The 21,487-nt window shown below is 39.8% G+C and overlaps 2 protein-coding genes across 4 annotated transcripts in view; one reads left to right on the top strand and one right to left on the bottom strand.

Moving 5' to 3' along the window:
- The window catches only part of DOCK1 (dedicator of cytokinesis 1), a 553,358-nt gene that overhangs the window by 193,338 nt on the left and 338,533 nt on the right, over window positions 1–21,487 (top strand). The gene's annotated exons all lie outside the window — the stretch shown is intronic.
- Window positions 1–21,487, bottom strand: part of INSYN2A (inhibitory synaptic factor 2A) — a 71,126-nt gene that overhangs the window by 11,709 nt on the left and 37,930 nt on the right. The window contains exon 3 of one of the 2 annotated variants that reach the window (XM_090058393.1): window positions 17,018–17,089. The exons of the other annotated variant lie outside the window; for it this stretch is intronic. Within the exon in view, the coding sequence (XP_089914519.1) occupies window positions 17,018–17,089 (72 nt within the window). The remainder of the gene's footprint in view (window positions 1–17,017; window positions 17,090–21,487) is intronic. 2 annotated transcript variants of the gene reach the window in all.

Below are 21,487 nucleotides of genomic sequence, written 5' to 3'. Positions count from 1 at the left end.
TCAACTCCATGGAAAAGGTGGACCTTATGATTTTGAATCACTTCACTTTAATGTGAAACACTTTATCTTAACTAATGATTTGTATATACAGAGAGGCATCTTTGATTCCTTCTTTCCAGTCTTCAGGTACAAGAGCAGTGAACCCCACTGCTTTGTGATCCAAGTTTGAAACAACACTTTAAAATATTTTCAATTGAAAATTTTCCAAGTAAGCTGCGAGTTTGGGAGTCATTAGGTCCCAGGGTGTTTAGATGAATTTACCACTTACATAGCGCTTTGCAAAAATCAATTGCTGCTCCCGACAATACTGAAATAACAAGTCTCCTTTTATAGACAGGGAAGACAGGCAGGGGAGTTTCATCTCGAGTAAGAAGATTCTCAGTTGGAGCTGACAAGAGTCCCCTGAGTAGGAGTTCTAGTGGGACTCTTGGATGTGGGATAGTGAAGAAAGACTAAATAGATGTTCTTGTTATCAATATACTTATCAACATACCTGTTGGTCTGAATTTTTATGTAGCTTTTCCGTGAATTGTAAATACATTTATAAAAGTGGAGTCACTCAAAAAAAAATAGAATGGTTAATCTAAAAGTGTTAATGTAAGAATATCAAATAAGTTTTTAGAATGAACCACTTTTTTCATAATGCCACTAACTTGACTGAAGAATACTAAGCTGTCTGAAGATTTAAACTTTTAGTTACAGGTGCATATTTGGTATTCTACCTGTGAATATTGAATTTCCACTAAGCAGCTACATTGAGTATCCTGTTGTTAAGCAATTAATCACACTACAGAACCATGTAATTACAGAGTAATCTAATCCAGCTCCTTGTTAACAAAATGGCAATACTATCTTTATCTGGATGCCAGATTCTTATTTGCAGTTTAGCTATGCTATTATCAAAAGGAAGCTAGCAACAAGACAGTTGCCTTTATTTTGTTGAACTGATGAGATCATTTTGTTGAGTCTACAACGTATATACATTTTCAAAAACCATGAATAAATCTTATAAAGTAAAAGGTGGCCTGCTTTAATACAACTTTAAATTTTGTAGATTTCAATGGGGTGGATATTGGGCAAAAACTGTATTTTATTGAGAAAAAGCCAGTAATAGGTATATCTAAGATATGCAGTTCAGCCTTTGCTGTTAGTAAGGAAAGTTATTTTCACTTGGGACATAGTAAAAATACATTGGGCTGTGATACAAATGCTACTTTAAATTAGGTCCTCTTTGCATTTCAAAAATAATAAATTGATACATTATTTATGCCCTATTAAGCCATTTTTATTATAATTTTTTAAATTAAAAATACTGACGAAATGAAAAGCTTGTTCAGTTCTAATTCGTCTAAGGAAAATCATATTTTGGCTGAGAAAGTGTTCTCAACTGCACAAAATCCTCCGCACTGCTTCTGCACTTGTTTTTATCAGTTGACATGAAAGTAACTATGATTTTATTTTGAAGAGAGTGAGAAGAAGAATACTAACATCTGTATTCTGTAATCTTTTATAACTATAGGTTTTTACAGAGGCATGGATATATAACTTGGAAGATTAATGCATTGATATTTGAATTTTCTAATTTTTCTGTACTCTTTGACACATAGATTTCATGGACATTAGGGCTGGAAGGGACCTTATGAGATCATTGGGTCTGGCCACCAGACCAAAGGGCAGGAAGTCAGCTACGGGCAAAGGATCCCAGCTAGATGGGTTCCAAATTTCTTGAAGGTCTCCGGAGTAGGTGCTTGCACCACCTCTGGGGGGAGTCTGTTCCAGGCTTTGGGAGCTCGGACAGTAAAGAAATTTTTCCTTACGTCCAGGCTAAAACAGTTTTGCAGGAGTTTGTGACCATTGGACCTTGCCATCCTTTTGGGGTGCTCTGGTGAACAGGCAGTCTCACAGATCCTGATGCACACCCCTTATGTACTTACAGGCTGCCACCAAGTCACCCCCGAGCCTGCACTTCTCCAAGGTGAAGAGTCCCATAGCTCGCAGTCTCTCTTCGTAAGGCCTGTACTCTTGCCTTCTGATCATGAGCAGGGCTCTCCTCTGGACTCTTTCAAGCTTCTCCACGTCCTTCCTGAATTGTGGAGCCTAGAATTGAGTGCAGTACTCCAGTTGTGGCCTCACCAAGGCCGAGTACAGCGGGAGGATGACATCCTGGGTCTTGTTCGAGATGCATCAGTAGATGCAAGCCAGAGTTTTTTGGTTGCTTTGCCAGCTGCAGTATCACATTGGTGGCTGATGTTCGTCTCATAGTCAGTCATGACCCCCAAGTCTCTTTCGGTTGTGATGCTACTGAGCGTAGCATTGCCGAGTCTGTAATTGTGACATGGGTTCCCCCCCCCCCACCGAGGTGGAGCACCTTGCAATTCTCCTTGCTGAATGCCATCAGGTTGTGATCAGCACATCTTGCAGGCCTGTTGAGGTTGGCCTGGATCACTAGCCTATCCTCAAGTGTGGATACCATTCCCCAAAGTTTGGTGTCATCAGTGAACTTGCCCAGTCCTCTTCTGACACCAGAGTCCAGATGGTTTATGAAGACATTAAAGAGTACAGGTCTGAGAACAGAGCCTTGGAGGACACCACTGGTCACTGAGTGCCATGTTGATTCAGTTCCGTCAACTACCACTCTCTGGGTCTGACCTCGAAGCCAGCTTCCCAGCCGTGTGACTGGTGTAATCGAGGACACAGTTGCCCAGTTTTTTCCATGACATTGTGGGACACCAAGTCAAAGGCTTTTTTTTAAGTCCAAATATATGATATCAACCTCTTCCCTTTTGTCCAGGTGATACATCACCTGGTCATAGAAGGAAATGATGTTGGTCAGGCAACAAACCTGTGCTGGTGGTCCCTCAGGATGTTGCCTTCTGTTAGCCTGTCAAGAATGGTTTCTTTGATATATTTTTCCAAGATCTTCCCAGGGATTGAGGTCAAACTGACTGGCCTGTAGTTTCCCAGGTCATTTTTCGTCCCTTTCTTGAAGATAGGCACCACAATGGCCCACTTCCAATCTTCTGGTACTTTGCCCGAGCACCAGCAGTTCTCAAATATCCTTGCCAGTGGCTGCGCTATGATGTCTGCCAGTTCCTTTAGCACTCTTGGGTGCAATCTATCCAGACCAGCAGATGCAAATAATTTGATTGCAAGGTAATGACTTAATAGCTACTTGCTTCAGTTTTCAGTTGACAGAATGTGAAAACTCCTTCTCTTGCATACTTTTATATAATCCTTGTACAAATCTAGCTATCACTGATCTTAATTTTGAGTTTTACTTGTTTCACATGTTCAAAAACATACTATAAAATACAGTAAAAATATTCACGTACTTTTCTGACCAGCTGTGTTTTTATGTAATCTACTGTGGTTTTGCTAGAACAGGTATACTGTTCTCAGCTAACTGGAAGTGGAAGTAATGAGAGCCTTAATGAATTCATTTAATCAAAACGGCTATATGTTTATAAATTATCATAATGAATAACTAACATTAACACAATTAGGTACTGAATGACTTAAACTATTGGAGCCAGGTCTATATACTGAGTTTTACTTTCAGTAGGAACTGCATGTACAACAGTACAGGCTGACTTTTACTTGCTTGTTGCCAAACTGTTGTCAGTACTTCAGCATGCAGTTTAAAAGAGCTAACTAAAATGCAGGCATTATTCACAGTTGTTCCTTTAAAAATAATTCAATGTTTTGGTAAGTATACAAAATGCACTTCTGAAAAAATGTTCTGGGTAGGTGGGGTAGAAACTGAAAAACAGTAGATACATAAGGTGTGTTTGCACAGTCTAACTGCTTTGACTTCCATGCTGCTAACTCCTTCTTGTGACTTTCTGCCCTTTCCATTCTACTGAGCCTGTGCTTATAACTTATTCCTTGCTGAATCTCTTTTTCTTAATCCTTAATCTCCAGGCTTTGACCACCATGCTTTACACACCGTTCCGTTCAGTTCTTTGTTGCTTTGTCTTTCAGAGCTCCAGACATTACTCCTTCCAGGCTTTTTCTAAAAAATGCCACTTCCTGCTTTATGTTATAGATTCATAGATTCATAGATGCTAGGGTCGGAAGGGACCTCAATAGATCATCGAGTCCGACCCCCTGCATAAGCAGGAAAGAGTGCTGGGCCTACATTACCCCAGCTAGATACACATCCAACCTTCTCTTGAATACCCCCAGGGTAGGGGAGAGCACCACCTCCCTTGGGAGCCCGTTCCAGAGCTTGGCCGCTCGAACTGTGAAGAAGTTCCTCCTAATATCTAATCTAAATCTGCTCTCCTCCAGCTTGTGGCCATTATTTCTTGTAACCCCCGGGGGCGCCTTGGTGAATAAATACTCACCAATTCCCTTCTGTGCCCCCCTGACGAACTTATAGGCAGCCACCAGGTCGCCTCTCAACCTTCTCTTGCGGAGGCTGAAAAGGTCCAGTTTCTCTAATCTCTCCAATTATCTCCTAAATCTAACTGTCTTCCCTAAATATTGGCCCCTTTATCTATTTCCTCCAACTATCTTCTTTCTGGTCATCCTGGTTGCCTGCTTCTAACCTTTTTAGATACCTAAATTACCACTGCTAAAAGGTATCATTGCCTTCTGTTTCTTTGTCCCATTGTTGGCTGCTCATCTCTGCTACTATGAAATTGAAATTCCTTATCTTTATCTCTAAGTATTATGCATTTCTGACCCTGCTTACATGTTATTTTATATTGATATGCCCTTTCTGCTCGAACTCTAAAATTGATAATTTTATTTGGTTTCCTGATCATTTTATACCTTTCCCCTATGAATTTCATCGGACTTCTTGCCATGCTCACCGCTGTTTATTGGATCCTGTGCCATGCAGTCTCATTCACTTTCAGGTTGTTTCTCAAACATCTTTACTAAGCATCCCCTCCAAACTTAATGAAAGTCACGGTTGTATATTCTTCCACATTTTCTTATGATTGGGTGCATCATTGGCATCATAGGATTATTCAGACATGCTGAGGTTGTCTGAACATGTAGAAGGTGATAGAGTAGTAACTATTTCATCCAGTTGATTATCCTCTAACTACAAACAAAAACCCTAACATACAAGACAAGGACAGGTTGTACTGATAGCACAGCCTGTTACAAAGATGCCTCAATGCTTCCTATTATAAGACACTGTATTTAGTTGCGTAAATTTTTGCTGTTTTTTCCTCTTAAACATAGAGCCAAAGTGGTTCAACTGCTTCTGCGAACAAGCATAGATTGTTTACTTATGCTTTGTCTTTTCCATGAACCATATTGATATCCACATACTTTGCAGCAGGACGCATCTTTTGCCATTCCAGTGGACGTTTACCCAAACTTGGGGATAGACCTTCGAGGAACTGCAATTTCTACATATTTAGGATAGAATCACTAGAGCTTCTCTGCTAAAAAAGAATCTATTCACATGAGCATGCTGCAACCCAGGGGTGAGCAAGACTTTCCCTGCAGTTGTAGCTCTCAGCTGCTGCAGGCTGTGCTGGGGCTGAAGATGTACTGGACTTGAGAACAGAAAGACTCTCTCTTGTGTGTGCTCCTTGCCCAATCTATGGCTACCTGGACAGAATGAAAAAAGGAAACTGATTCTAGTGCAGACAGGGCAAAAAGATGTGATGGCATGCTTGTCTTCCTTATTCAGTATATGGGATGGAGTTAGTCTAGGGACAACTGGAAGTTGTATAATGAAGGTTTTGTTTAAGACCTTTCTTCACTTGTCATGTAAATTAGGTCTGTAGTGAATGAAACGGGATTGTGGAAAGAAAAGGGATACTTTACAGTTAAGCAGCTGAATTCTGCCCTTGGGAACCAGATTCTATTCCTGCTTTGACCACAGAGTTCTGTGTTATGTTAGTTGACTTAACCATGTTTTTCAGAGGTGGTAATTAGTTGCAATTGAGGTAAGAAAGAACTGTGCTTTGAACATATACAATGCTACATCCTGCTAGACACTCTGAACAATCTGGTCCCTGTCATCTCAATTTCTGTAACCCCAAATTAATGCAAATACTTTTGACCTTAATCTCTCTGTGTTTCAGTTCATCTATAAAATAGATAATAATATCCTTTCACCTCTAAGGGATGTCATGAAAGTGATTTGTTTGTAGAGCATTTACATGTTATAGGGATGAGTGCCTAGAAAAACTCCCAAGTAAATTAATCATTTTGTTTTCAGTGCTGGGTTCAGATAGTACACAGAATTATGGGATGGGGGTCACGCATTGAATAATGAGAAGACGAACTGAATTGCTACTCATTAAGTGAGCACTGTCCATTCTGTATTCTTAATGAGGTAGAGATCCTGGGGAAAGATGATATGATATATGATCACGTAATTAAACACTGATATAATTTATAGACAGCAAAGGGCCAGCTTTATAGTAGCACAGGCAACCTTAATTCTGGCATTCCCCATCTTTTGAGTGCTTCACCTTGCAATCGTTTTTGTTTTGGATGATGACAATACAATCCTGCAGTATTGTTTTCATGAGTGAATATATTTTAACATGCTAGGGATAGAGAAAACTTTAAAATTACTCTGTTTATGCCTGTGTAAGATTGAATATACATCCTTGTCAAAATGGAACTGAGTATTTGTGTCCAGTATGTATGCATGCAATGTAATAAGTAATGGTGTTAAAGAATTAGTAGATATCTTTTTAGAATACCTTACATGTTTTATATTTGAGTCCTAATACATTAATGGCACAAAGTAATGTTAGAATTCTTTTGGGTGCTAACTTTTATTGGACCAAGTGCATAGACAAATAGATAGATTGAAGTTGCTCTAATAAAAGATAGCACCCACAAGAATTCTTGCACCGTGCATATTTCCTGGACCATCATAGCAAGAACATCACATCAGCATTGCTGAAGTGCTGCGTTTTGTTTTGGATTTTTATTACCTAGTATGTGATAAGAGTCCCAAATAAAGCCCAGATCCTCCAAACATTAAAGCACCTTAACTTAATGTGTGTAAGTTGTTTGAAGGGCATCTGAATTGTATTTACCTGCCCTCCCCACTCCCCCCCAACCCCTTCTCCATTCTTAGGATAGAATTAGAGGTCGCCTGATGTTGCGCTTGTGGTGCCATAACAATTTTAAGCATCTGAAAAGATTTATAACCATTTTTATGGCAGCACAAATGCAGAGCAAATAGATGTCACTACCTTTTTTCGCACCACATCAGTGCACAACGAAAGGTACTGATAAATTGTGCTGCTTTATTGTGGCTGATGTTGCAGTGGTCTGTGGCACTACAGCATGGGCAGCCCAGCACTGCCTGTGCTCTTCCACCGCCCCAGGCAGGTACTCTGGGGACTTAAGGAGCTCAATCTTAAGGAGCTCAGCACCTGTCTGGGGGATACAACCCAGGGAAGTGTCTGCACAAGCAGAGAAATCTCATGTGGGTCCCAGTGTGGAGGCATGAGACCCAGGGAAATCCTGGATACCCTGCGCCTCCACGTCAGGACCTGTGTGACACTGGGCCTGCATGCTGAGTCCTGTGCTGAGCTGTGCCTCTGTGAAGCACTGGTCAGTGCAGGTCCTGGTGTGAAGGCATGGGGTGCTGGCGATTCCTTAACTTCCATGCCCCTCCCCTTCCCCCTTTCCTGTATCAAGACCCACACTGACCCATGCTTCAGGTGGAGACACAGGTCACCATGGATCTCAGAGTGGAGGCACAGGGTGCTGGGGCTCCTCCAGCTCCCACTTCACTTCACTCTGTGCCGCCTCCTGCTGGGATCTGCACTGACCCATGCCTCCAGCTGGATCTTGCCAGGGCCAGCACTGACTCATGCTTCAGGTGGAGGCACGGATCAGTGCTGTTCTTGGCATGGGGTGATGTAGGAGCCTGGTAATCCCAGGTGTATAGACTATCACTATATTTGACCTTCATAGGCAAAAGATTTAGTTTGGGAGGATTTTGTGCCACTGAATTAGCTTTTATCTGTATGTCTTAAGCCTGTGAACTTGTTCTTTTAGTATCAAGAGGGTTAAGTTGCATAGATTCTTATAATTTTTTTTCAGTTCAGTTACTGGACCATTGAATCAGAGGAATTATAATATCAAAGACAAATTACTTAATTTCAAATGAAATTTTAACTTTTTCAAGGAGTAAAAATACCTGAATTATTTGTCCATATAGTTTTCAAAAACTTTTTACAAGTGCCAAAGTACCATAGTCCTGACTTAATCAGGTTTTTTTCTCTGCAGAAACTGACTACTGATTTGGTTTTTAAGAGAAATCTTTTCAGAAGCTGAAATGACCTTGAATGAGCTATAGAATACTTCTGACCTTTCTGACCAAAGGTGGGATCTATTCTGAGTTCTTTAGTTCTTCACTGAGATAATTCATGGTAAATGCCTAAGACTACTGCACAAAATATTAAACAAAAGGCTTATTCCTCCACACAGGTTCATGTTGTTAAAGGATTTAAATTCACAAGTGATGGTAATTTTAGCGAGACTGAAAAGGGCACTTCCACTAGAAGATAATCACAGAATAACACAGGCTGCAAAGATTTTATTCCAGTGGGTTTTGGGCATGATAGAATTGGCACAATTTCTGCATGCAAATGCAATTACCTCTTAACAGTAAGACTTCATTAGATTTAAGTATGTAATTCCATTTGTCTTGATGGTGTAGCATATCATAACTTTTTTGAGTTTTTATATTCTTATTCAGTGGCTTATCTACATAAGTTTTGTAAAAGATAGGTCACTCTTAACCTTCATTTATTATCTGATGTTTTGTGACCTTGGTTTTTTCTGTACTTGATCAGTTGACAGAACAAAATTGATGGATTAATTTGCTGTGTTTATTTTACTGTTCAGTGTTAGGGAATTGGAGTGTTTTAATTTACTTGTGATCTAGAATTTGCTTCAATTCCAAAATAAGTTGAATATTTTTAAGATGATTAATTTTTTTCAGGCTATTATAGAATAATAAGGACTTCATATTGAAGGACTATGGGCATGTCTTTTAACAGAAGCTTAATTTGCTATGTACTTAGATTGCAACAAATATTTAATTTAATCTCTACCTTGTTTGAATGTGTCACAAAATCTCCATAACGGGTAGCACAATTGGTATGAGAGAAGCCTAGTAAAAGAACAGTGGCGCAATGTCTTGGAATATATGCAACTATATATGCAACTATCTGCCTATGTAGTCCAGGTTTAATCTGGCATCAGCCAATCATTTCTTTAATTTTCTTTGCAAAGAATAAAAAAATTGAAATGCCTATCACTAAGAAATTTAATACAGTTAAATTTGCTTTTCTGTGAACTGTAAAAAGGTGTACCTCCCTTTGCAAATGTTTGAATCTTTCTTTTTTTTAATTTTGCTATCAGAAATAAGATAGAGCTTAGAGAAAAGAAACTAATCTTTAATATGCAATTTTTTCCATACTGATTTCTAGAGACTTAAATATTGGTCCTTCCCAGTGTCTTTGTAGTAGATGTATTGAATGCCCAATGGAAATCTGTATACAGTGGTTAATTTAGCATCTCATTTTTGAAGGAATTAGACTTCATTTTCTCATCTACTACTGCACACAACTAGCTTTTCCTTAGAGATTTTTATATGGAAAATACTAGCAGAGTATGGCCTGCATTGTCCAATTAATGTTTGTAGGTAGTATTATGTATATGCAGTGTTACTGGGTTAGACAACTTACTGCTGTTTGATAAACATGCCATTTCAACTTATTCCAACTTAAAATGTTATGATTTTGAAAAACATCTGTTAACTGTTCAAAACGAAGAAGCAAAAATGTTCTTTTTTCAATTATAAAATGTGTATTTAATTTTTCAATACATAATAGATAGTGTTTTTCTCCATTTATCTGGAAGAAGAAAAAGGTGATTTTTTTTCTTTTGAAGGTGGGAAAGAGAGTAGAGTTTTAGCATGAAGAAATAAATATTTTAAACGAGGCAGACAGAAGTAATGCAAGCAAAATTTAAACCTCATGTTTAAACCTCATGTATGTGACTTTCAGTAAGAAAACGTAAGTAAAATTTTTTCCCAAATTATTGGTGTATTTTGACATCAAAACACTGTACAGCTGGCCCATAAAAGAAGAAAACAATTAAAAAGTAGTTTGAAGGACTGGAATGACTTAGAAGATCACTTGGAATCTTCTCCTATGCCAGGATGATCTTTAGGCCTTAGGGTATTGTGCTAGATCACATTTATATTCCAGTAGTGTCATCTTGAGAAAAAGATAATTACATTAATTGTTTCTACATTCCAGCTTCTCAGTTATGCTGCACTTTACATTAGAGGATGCAGTTGGGTAGTCAGCAGGGCAACTGATTCATTGCTGTAAAGATGCTGTTCTACTCCACTTACACCAGTTTGAAAATAAAAAGGGGACCACTTGAGAAAGGCATGAACACGCCATACAGTTAACTTGCTTAAAGTTAAACCTGTTTTGTATTATAAAAAAGTCTTCTAAAGTAACTCAAAGGTTGCAAAATCAAGTACTCAGAAGTTTGGAAATGCTAGAAAGGTTCTTTGTGCAATCATTACTTACATCCTTGTGGGAATTCATTATGGTGCATCTTAACTGTGGTAGCAGTAAGCAGTAATTTAGCACTAGAAGCCCTTGGCTTCCTCCACTATCTTACTTTACCTTGTGCAGTCCCATATTATTTTTCCTGTAAGGCCCCATCCTCATATACGCACAGAATGGACACTTGCTTACTTATTGAGCAGTCTCTATTTACTTTCTCATTATTAAAACCCTGCTCTGAATATAAAATTATTCATTTCCTCTTGGCCTTTCTCACTGAACTGTAGCATCTGAATGCTTCACAAATGGAGTGAATTTATCTTCACACCACTCCTGTAATGTAAGGAATTCTTATCATTATATTGATAGGGGAACTGAGGCAGAGTAAAAAATATGGTCAAAAGAGGCTCAACTGTGCAAAATAACTGCACTTATATGTTAAGAAAAAGACTATAATAAAGTCTCATTTTTCAGGGCTGGAGAATGATCTTTTTTCCCTTGCAGTGCATTAATGGAGAGGGGTATTCTGAGTGAGTAGGAAACTGGCCACAGCTAGAGACTGGGCACTGGATGGGGTAGACTGGTACTTTGAGGTGGTAGTGACAGATGCCTTTCTGGTTTATTTATTCACTCAATCAGGGTCAAGCTGATTACTAGCTTTGGATCCAGGAAAGAAATTTCTATCAGGTCAAGCAGTGATGGAACCTGATTTTTTTCTGTTCTCTGCTTCTTACAAAGAGTTTACTCTCTTGAGGGTTTACTACAGGGGTGGTAGGGTGAAATAGAATGGCCGGTGATATACAGGAGATCAGAGGGGACAGTGTAACCAGTCCCTTCTGGCCTTAAACTCCGTGAAATTCACTCTAACAAGCTGTTAAGACAAAGTTAAGGCTGTCCTTGGGGATCTTATGCCCTTCCAGAAAGACTATTTCAGTGACATGCAGACGTCAGAAACCCAGGAAATAGTATAAATCTTTGTGCCCACACAATCTAAACTCTGCCCCTTCTGGAAATGGCAGCTGCTGCTGGGGATTGTCTGAATGTATTTCTGTTGCACTGACTTTTCATTATACTGCATTCATTGGTAGTGACATTAATCAGTACAGTTTATACAGTGATTATAAGGAAATCGATTTTAGTCTAAGACCCTTCCCTATAGGTATGTGTTTTTTGGGAAATCCAGTAGGCCTCATCTCAGCTGAGCGTGATACATACTTTATTGGGTTTGGTGAAGAGGAGTCATCTCGCCATGGAGGTTGTCAGCAGTGATGTGATATGAAGCTGGTATGTGGGTTAATGGAAAATGCAGTTTTAGATGGCCTATGGATGAGTATGAGTGGGTTTTAAAACAAGGAGTGAGGATTGATGATTTAAAAATAGTGGCATAGTTCCTTGTTTGCAGGCTTAGAATTTGAATGGGGGGCTGGTATAAGTGTTCATGTTCTGTACAGCTCACCTAAGCCCAAGTCCTGTCTTAGCAAAGAGAAGGCATTAGACTTCAGTTCAGTTGTCATGAACTATATAAGGGCTATTTAACAGGAGGCCACATGTGGCATGTGAGGGGTTAATCTGTGGGCCCCCTGCATTCCCTGATCACTGTTCCCTCATTGCTCCAGCTGCTGCTGTAGCTGGGGTCTCTAGGTTTCCCATCCCTTCAATGGCTTTTACTTCTTGGCCTCACCCCAAGGAAGGGCAAGGCAACATGGCTCAGCCCAGTCTGCAGTGCTAGTGGAGCCCGTGACTTGGTGCAGTGGGGAAGCACATGACCAAGGAGGTGAGGGGGGCCTGTCCACCCTCCTGTATGTCTGTTGCAGTAGGACTCTGGTTTCTAGTGCAGCCCCATCCACTAAGAAGTTGGACAAATCTATACTATACGGAGAGTGTGTGTTTGCCTATATGATGTGTTCATGCATCAGCTCATCACTCAGAGAAGGCAGAATTAATGTTGTGTTAGCAAGCACCTTAGCTCTTCTCCTGTTTTTAGAGATTTCAGTGTCGCTTATTTTAATAGTCCGGGAGAACAGAAAACCCTAAGGTCAGCCTTAAATCTTTGTAAACAAGGTATGTTGCTTTGGTCTCCTCTTTTCATAAATTTCCTTTCCTTCCTCCAAGGTATTGATCTGATCTTAGTCTTCCAGTCTGCTTCTTGCCTTGTGTGGTTCTGAGCAAGATCCCTGTTCCAGTTGTCCTGCCCTTAACATATTTTTACCTAGTCTGGTTCTGTAAAGGGGGATGAGCTGTTTTTTGCTGAAAATTTTCATTAAAATTTACCTTGTGTTAGATGCCCAGCATTGCCAATTTGGAAATGTTTTGGCTGAATTTTTCAGGTTACAAGGAACCACTGTAATGGAAAGTATTGAGCCACTTTAACTGTAGTGCTGCTAGTGTCAAATGTGGTGAAATGTTTTTAACATAAATTTCAGTATTAGTTTTAGTTATCAATTTAATAGCTTAAAAGTGAAAGGGACAACCTGCAACTGGCTGACTTCAGTGGTAAAATGTTAGTTTCCTGTATTACAGGGATTTAGGATACTTAAGGTAGGTTTGCAAGTCCACACTTGCAAGTTCGGTACAAAATATGGACCTGACCCACCTTCTTCCACTGAAGTCAGTGGTATGGCTGGCATTTATTGCAATGGGGCTGGATAAGCCTTTTTATGTTGAGTCCACTTAAGAGTAATTAGCCTGTCATTTTATTATAAAAACACTTCTTTCTATCTATTGTGATGCCCCAGATGTCTGTTATCTAAGACTAGAACCTTTCAGTAGGAAGAGGAGTTTTAGCTGTCAATTCTAGTGGCTGCCGACTACTCTGCTCTAAACCAGTCTTTATTTACTTGAATCCAAGATTACTTTAAAACAACCCCCAACACATGGAAAGTTATACATTTGTTATAAGTTTCCATGTATAGAATCTAATTATTGGAAGGTCACCTTTAAATTCTTCCCCTGCACTGCTGCAGCAGGGGTAATGGTGGCGGAGGGTGGGGATGGGCATGCGGTATGGAGGTAAGCGATGGAGGGAGCAGGCAGTTGGACCCATATCCCTTGCAGGCCTCCCTCTGCCCCACGCTGATTGCCCCACCTACTCCTTAACCATTTTCCTCTTCCACCAGCTGCCTCCCCTGCGGTAGCTGGTGGAAATTCTGGCTTCAGCTCTGGTCTGAGGCACTGAGCACATTGTGGCTCTGGCCCTGGCCCTGGCTGGGCAGTGGCAGCAGCTGTGACCCTGGCTTCAGCCAGACAGTGGCCCTAGCCCAGGCAAATATCAGTGGTGGTGGCAGCTCTGGACCTGCCAGGGCAGGCAGCAGCAGTTGGCCTAGGCTCAGACCTAGGCCTGGTTTGAGGCCATAAGTGGAGCCATAGCATGTACCCGCCCCAGGCCGGTATTTGAATCCAAGATGAGGGTCCCCTGTCCATGTTGAATGGAGAAAGAAACCTTATCCTGGATTAGAGTACATACGGTATCCCATTACTGTAATACCCTACAAACTGTTACTGTTCTACAAGAGGCAGAAATTTCCCATTTACCATCTGTAATTTGGTTTTCAGCAGTTCTTTATGCAGCTGAAGAACTGTGCTATAAGAACAGCCTATTGGAAATCAACATAGCTCTTTAATTTGTTTCTACTTATATTTTTTGTAGCTAGTTGAAGCAGAGCCTGAGCTTTTAATAATGTAAGGTTTGATTGTTACTTTGCAGTCTACCTTAGGAAAGGAATGGTGTGTATCTTTCTTTCCTGTGGAGTTGACCAGAGACAACTGTAGCTGAGCTAGTTATTGTTTCTCCTCTTCTGTCCTCGCTTTCGAGGAGGAATAAATAGATTGTTGCATCCCTGCTTCAGATACCATCATTCCTAAGTCCCTATTTCTCTGCAAAGCTGAGCAAGGTGGGTAAAAAAAAATGCGATAAAATTAATGGACTTGTGGTATGTATTCTTGTGAACCATGGTCCTTGAATCTGAAATAATTTTCAAATGTATTTCCCAAGCTTTTCGGACAAGAGAAAAAAGGAGTTTTTTAGGCAGCAGTGTAATTTAAAGCCATTCTGTTCATTCATCTGACCTGAAACATAAAGACACCCAGGATTTTTTTTTTTTTTTTAGACTATACTGTAGTGGGATAAGAATAATTAGGTTGTCAGTCTAAAACATGGGATGAAAAGTATGACATAGCTCAGTCAGTTATCGACTGTTGAAGCACTTTGATATAAAATAGATTAGCTTTAATCTTTTCAGCAAAAAAATAGGATAGCCTGCAGAAAGTGAGCTGTGCATGCAGTTATTCCAGAATATTTTACACAGTTTAACATTCAAGGGCCCTACGAGTTACTTTTGAGAGACATGAAGAGTATGTTTATACTTCATGCTCACTGATTGATTTCTAGCGATGGAACAGATCCAGCTTTGTAAGGAACTTGGAAACATTACTGCTGTAACAAATTCTGACTTGGTATTTATTAACGGTAGATTTTTTTATTAGAACACTTGAGTTCAATCAACTGGTCAGTGCCCATCTGACAAGTGATCCAGTGACTCTGGGCAAAATCCTGCTCATTTTATTCGCACAGGTCTCAACCAAAGCAGCCAAATGTTTAACTTGATGTATGTGACAAGCTACCTTTGTTGATGGGACAGTTCACATAAAGTATGCATAGATGTATGTAAAAAAAAGTCAATAGTTTATACTAATGAATTTAGTGACACAATTCATGGTAGGCAAGCAAGATTTGTCATTTACACTTTCATCCTGTATTCTATCAGCTATGGTTCTAGACATGCAGAAGTCTTGCTTGAGGAGCATCATTTTTCCAGGTAAACACGTGCATTTGTATCTGATTATGATGTTCTCTAAGTTTTCTCTCAAATGCTTCTTTACAAATCCTCATGCAGCAATGACTGATAGATATGTAAAGCTATCTGAAACACTTTGCTGGATCACATAATATAGAAAAGCTCGTTATCCTCAGCTATTTAAAAATGAAACCTACTGCTACTACTGCTTGATACAGCTTGACATAAGAGAGGTGACGGTGACATCGCATACAATGATCTATTTTTATCAATAAATCTTAAACTTAGGAAATATGAATAATAATAATAATCTTTATACGTACATAAAAGACTCATGAATGATACATTAAGTGTAGAATTATTCTGCTCGGAAGTAAATCTAAAGTGGCAGCCATTAAAAGTGCAGGGTTTTTGTTTTTTCCCTCTAACACATTTTACATAATATGTAATGCATATTTCATGGCTTTTGTTCAGAAATTTGTAAAATCTCATATAACTCTTTCTATAGAAAGTTTGCTTACTAGTTGCCTGGGGGGAATATTAACTCACCTTCATGATGGCAAGTCCGATAAACATTCATATAATAAGGCAGGCATTTAGTTAAGAAATGAGTTTGCATTTCAAACAGTTGCTACTAGGTATATCTTTTGTTGTGCTTTTAATCTTGTGACTTGCATCAGTAGAAGTTTAGGAGCAGGTGTTACCACTCAGAGGTATGACGAGTGGTAGCTGGATGCCCTGGGCAGCTGTCAAATGCAGGGGAAGTGGCAACTTCCAGCTGCTGTGGCACAACCAGCATGAGTCCAATTATGGCAGCAGCTGGGAGTTTCTTTTTTCGGTTTTCTCTCTCCCCCAAATTTGGCACCTGGGGTGGTTGCCTAGATGCCCTACTCATGTTCAAAGTGGCATAACCATAGTATGCAAGTGTTAGTGATCTGACTGCATGTGTTGCAAGGACCTTTTATACCTGGACATTCAGTGGAAAAAACTTGAAAAAGTTCAGAATATGAGCTCTGCAGCAGTGTGCTGCCTGCTGAAGGGTGCAGATGGGGGCAATTCATAGGGGCCTGGAGTCTCTGAAACACCACTCCACAGACACTGCTACTGCTGCCTCTCCTGGCTCCAGAGATGTAGTGATTATTAATGGTAGATTAATATCTGATCCCCTGGACAGATCCCATTCTCTCTACTCCCGCAGTTCTTTCTGTGGCAACTTTTAAGGAGCCTTTTGTGCAGACTGAATCAAATGCAAGTGGATACCTGCCCTGTCATTATATGTAGTGGAATCAAACCTGTTCCAGTACGTGCATGCCTTCCCCCTTTTTCCTGTACAAAGATCCAGACATAAGACTATATGAGGGTTTTTTAAGGTGGTTCAAGATGCAGATTATGCAAAACCTTTGAGGTTACTAGAATGTTGCTTAAAAAAAACAAGTGAAACTTGCAAAGCAAAGGTGCAAAGAATCTGGCTAATTCATGGATTACCTGTGTTCTGTGCACTACTTTAATCTCTAAATATATATTATTCATGGAATTTTATAGTGAAATGAAGACTAATTTCCTGGTCGTCTTGCACTACTTTCAGCTGTTTGAAATCACAATCTGTAATAGTGGCTACCATCTGATCCAGCATCAGTGGATAAAATCATGGCTTTCACTCAGTAAAACTTGGGAATATTATAATTTTTAACCTACCTATAGATAATACATGCACTGTTCCTGCATGTGTCACAGTTAGCTGTGTCTTGCCCGGTCCGATACGAAAGCCTACAAAGATAAGAACATGAGGTCATTACACATGACTGTTGTAGCCTTGGTTTCTGTCCACTATTGTTGCTATTTGTAGCAACCAAAAGTTCAGCATTCTATTTCCATTTTAGTGTTGAGCGTGAAAGCTAACTGTCTTTCAGAATATGCTTCCAGAATTAGTGTTTTTCACCATAGGTTTATAATATGAAAGTGAGGGGAATTTTGAAAAATACAAAGAAAGTGTATTAATCATTGGGGGGGAATGCAATAATTCATGTAAAGTCTACTTCTGTAGATGTTTCTGTAGAAAGCTTTAAGCAAACCATATTATGTGAATGTCAGCTTTTAGACCGTGTTTTTGGTTGCACCCAAGTGATACATTACTGTGCAATTATTACAGACACAGCAATTCTGTCTCTATGCTTTCCTACGCAATCTTCTCAGAAACTTCTGCAAACCACAGAGACTCTGCTAGCAGTAGTTAGAATTGTATATCTCTGGAAGATATAAATGTGTACTTATTTGGGAATTTTCTCTGGAAGTGGATGAAGGATTGTGGCAGAATGACAGAATTAAAAAACCAAGTAAATACAGCATTTATACTTCTATTACTTGTCTACTCTCCATATTACGTTGTTGTGAAGGGCTTGGGAGACTTTTCTGAAAGCACTTCTCACACCAGAGACAAAGTGCATTACATTTATAGGAGTAGGATTTCTGTTTGATTTGAATGGGTAAAACTTTAGTGATCATTTGTATTGATAGGTGCTCTACCCTGCACGTGGGCAGAAAATCTTTTAAAATAAACTCCTGTTTGTTTTTAATACAATATTTTGCATCATGAAAAGTATTTTTTTCTACCTGGAAAATGACTTTTAAACTAGAAAATCACCCCACCTTTTTTTCAGTTCCAGTTGTATTTTATAGTAATAATATGTTTGAGGAAAAGCTGCATAACTTGTGCTTACACTTGTTGAAGTAAAGGTAAATTTTCAGACTGTCAATAGCTTTTTTTTTTTCCCTTTAAATGTCACTTTGAAATCTTTTTAATTTAATAATTTCCCTTACCTTGTTTTCCATGGTAATACCAGGAATGATAAAATTAACTGATATTTAATTCATACAGTAAATTTTTTGGAAGAAAAACTAATTACTAGAGTTTGCCTTTCCTCTCACTGATGGGCAAAAGTAAAGAAACCTGAATGGAAAATACTGTGCCATAGGATATACTTCAGTGACACAATGCAGTGTCATAGAGAAGCTGTGGACCTAGTTTGGATATCATAAATGGTATACCTGCATTAATGTGGTTCTCCATATGGCCCAGTTAGGTCTTCTGACTTTTAACTTGGCTGGAGTGCTGTGCAGATTGTGGCCATGCAGTAGCTAATGTATGCGTGCACAGCCCAATGTTGTGCTGTGTGGGGACATAATTTTTGTTTACTTAAATTAAAACTTTAATACCATATTGTGCTTCAAAAGGCTCAACTAGTATAATATAAAATATTAATGTAGAACATATTGCTCAAGTTATTCTGTAGGCCTAGTTCTGAACTGGAAAATAACTATTACTTAACAGTTCAGAAATCTTCATTTAATGTTGGTGAATACATGGTGATATCTGAAAGTTGGGAATTCTCACAGTTGCCAAACTCTTCCATTCCTGAACTTTTTTTGCTGTTTTCTTTCTCAGAACAGTTTATCCCATCTGTCACCATTCTCAGGCTTTCCTATTTCTTCTTTTTTGTTTGTTTGTTTTGTTTTAAATGTCTGCAAGCAGCCTATCCGTGGCTTTGACTTAACTACTTAGTTCATTAGCTATTTGGTGCACAACGTATCCCAGCAGAATCTGAAGCCATGCCTTGTGCTATTATGTGCTATGGTAATGATAACAATAACAGGGCAAGTCGCAACTTGTTTTCATCTATAAGCTAGGGACAGTTTCTTGTATATAATTTTTAAAGCACTTTAGAGACAGCAGTGTGAAAAGATTTGTATTAAATGCAGTAGTATTAGTAATACCCACTCTTCACGGATAAGAACGTTTTAAATCTTAAGTTTAAATCTTCTGGGTTCAAAATTTAGGAACAGAACTAGGCTTTTGGTAAAGTTCTTTTTCTTCATAGGGTAGTTAACTGATTCTGGTAGTATTGCTTTCAGGGAACCTGCTGTTTTTTACTGGTAATTAATAGAATATTTGCCTGTCGTCTGTTAGTGGGATGGCTCAATATCTTTCTCTCATGACATGTAAGTTTTCTAACTTTAGAAACAAGAGTCTCCTAAATGAAGAGTTAGGATATATTTAGTTTTCCACCCAAGAGATTGCGTAGTAACATTTCACAGTACATCATAAAAAGCTGTACTACTGAATTGGTAAAGGTTTTATTTGCGCTGGCTCATAAGTGATAGCTGCTGTGACCTAGTTCAGAAAGTAGGCAGTATTGTTGTCTGAATATAAACTTCACTCCAAAGATGAATATTTGCCAGATTTTGGCTGGACATGTACACTAATCCTGTAGTTCCCAAACTTTCTGATTTGAGCCCCAGAGTACCTGTATCAAACTTCTATAAAGTTTTTAATTAAAGGCATATAGAGCAAGGTCTGATCTGCAGACCTCTTACCATTCAGCATTTTAGCAGAAGGAAAGCCCTTAATGAAGCACTATATAATCAATATTGTACCCAAGTGGCAGTATTCTGTTGTTTTCTTTTCTTTCCATCATCACCAGCCCCAATAGGTCAGGAGTCAGCAAGCTTTGGTCACTGGACTGCAAAGAGGTCCCACCTGTCCTGGGATGGTCCAGCTATGCAGAACTGCACTGAGCTGCTTCTCCCCTGCATGGCACCTTCCTCCTTTCTCAGACCTGCACTTACCTTGCTGCAGGGGGGCTGGTTATCTGCAGTGAGGATTAAGTGCAAGTGGCTAGAACTCAGAGCAGGGTGTGGAGACTTGCAGGCCACAGCAAGAAGTCGGGTTGCAAACTCTGGTTCATGGGGCAAAGGTTGCCAATTTCTATTCTAGGTGGTCACTGAGAAATTATTGCTAAAATGTCATGGTCATTTACACCAAATTGCTGAAACCTTGAGAAAATTATCTTACAGAAAAAGTAAAGGTTATGTGTAGTAATACAGGGTACTGTATCTATACAAGGATGACAAGTTCGCTGCTGTTGCAACTGTAAGTTTGAAATTATTATCACTGTTAATTAAAATCTCAATTTTATTATTTGTTTTTGGGGTTTTATTTTTTGTTAAGACTCTTACATCTTTGAACAATTCCTTATGAAACTGGCTAATTTCTAGTCACTTGGCAATTTAGGGACTGGTTTATCCCTTACGGGAGGGGTGGGCAATTATTTCGGCCGAAGGACTGCTTAATGAATTTTGGTGAGCGTGAAGGACCACAATGGTAGCCCTGCCCCTTGACAGGTGCCCCACCCCCTGGTTGCCATCTTTGGACTGGAAGTACTACCCATTAACCCCTAACCTTTGCCACCAGAAGTCCCGCTCCTTACCCTTGAAGTACTCCTTTGGGGAGGGGGGTTGCCATCTTGGAACTGGAAAAAAAAACCTAATCATATACTAAAAGTCAAATATCTACCATAAAGTATTTTAATTTTATTTCAAAATATATTTTTGTTGGGATTTATGTGCATTTGTGTAATGTTTATGGCGGTGATTGCATAATAGCTCAAAATAAAGTCTTACTCTTATATACTGTGGGGAGTGTGTGGAGTGCAATTGGAGGGGTGGGTGGGTGTGTATGGCGGGGTATGGATATGGGTGGGGGGGTTTTGAGGGGACATGGCTGTGTTTGGGGGATGTAGGGGATTGTATATGTGAGTGGCTTGTGTGGGGGGAGTGAGCAGGGTGTAGGTGGGGTTTGTGGGGTGAGGGAGAGCAGGGGGTGTAGGGAATCCCCCATATGGTTCCTCCATGGTGTACTGCCCCCACCGCTGATGATGGCAGCAGCTGCAGGTGGTGGGTCCTTAGGGTATTTGTGCCATGTGCAGGCGGTATGCCTCTGGCCAGTTCTGGGAGCTGCACGTGGCAGTGAGGAGCGGACCCAGGCCATCACGCCTCTGTTGTACAGGGCTTACCTGCAGCTCCCAGCACTGGCGCACCATGTGGGGGGAGCCCTACACGATGCAGCTGGCTGCTTTCCCCGATCCCTGCCACTACATGCAGCTCACGGGACTCTGCTGTGTAAAACCACTGGTGGCAAGGTCACGTGTTAGTGTATCCTGACTGGTTCCCCTTCCTTCTGTCCTGAATTCTGATTTCTTCTGCTCTTGGTCTCTCATAATTAAAAGCTGTTAGAAGCCAGAAAGGTTTCTTTGTGGGGGGGAAAAGGGAAAAGAATGATGAGATGTGGTGACACTTCCGGGGAAGGGAGGGAGTGGACCTGAACATACT

This window comes from Crocodylus siamensis, chromosome 7, assembly GCF_052110815.1.
Source record: "Crocodylus siamensis isolate JL-2025a chromosome 7, ASM5211081v1, whole genome shotgun sequence".
Lineage (NCBI taxonomy): Eukaryota > Metazoa > Chordata > Crocodylia > Crocodylidae > Crocodylus > Crocodylus siamensis.
The sequence above is the reverse complement of the archived record's forward strand: the minus strand, read 5'-3'. Positions and strand labels throughout refer to the sequence as shown.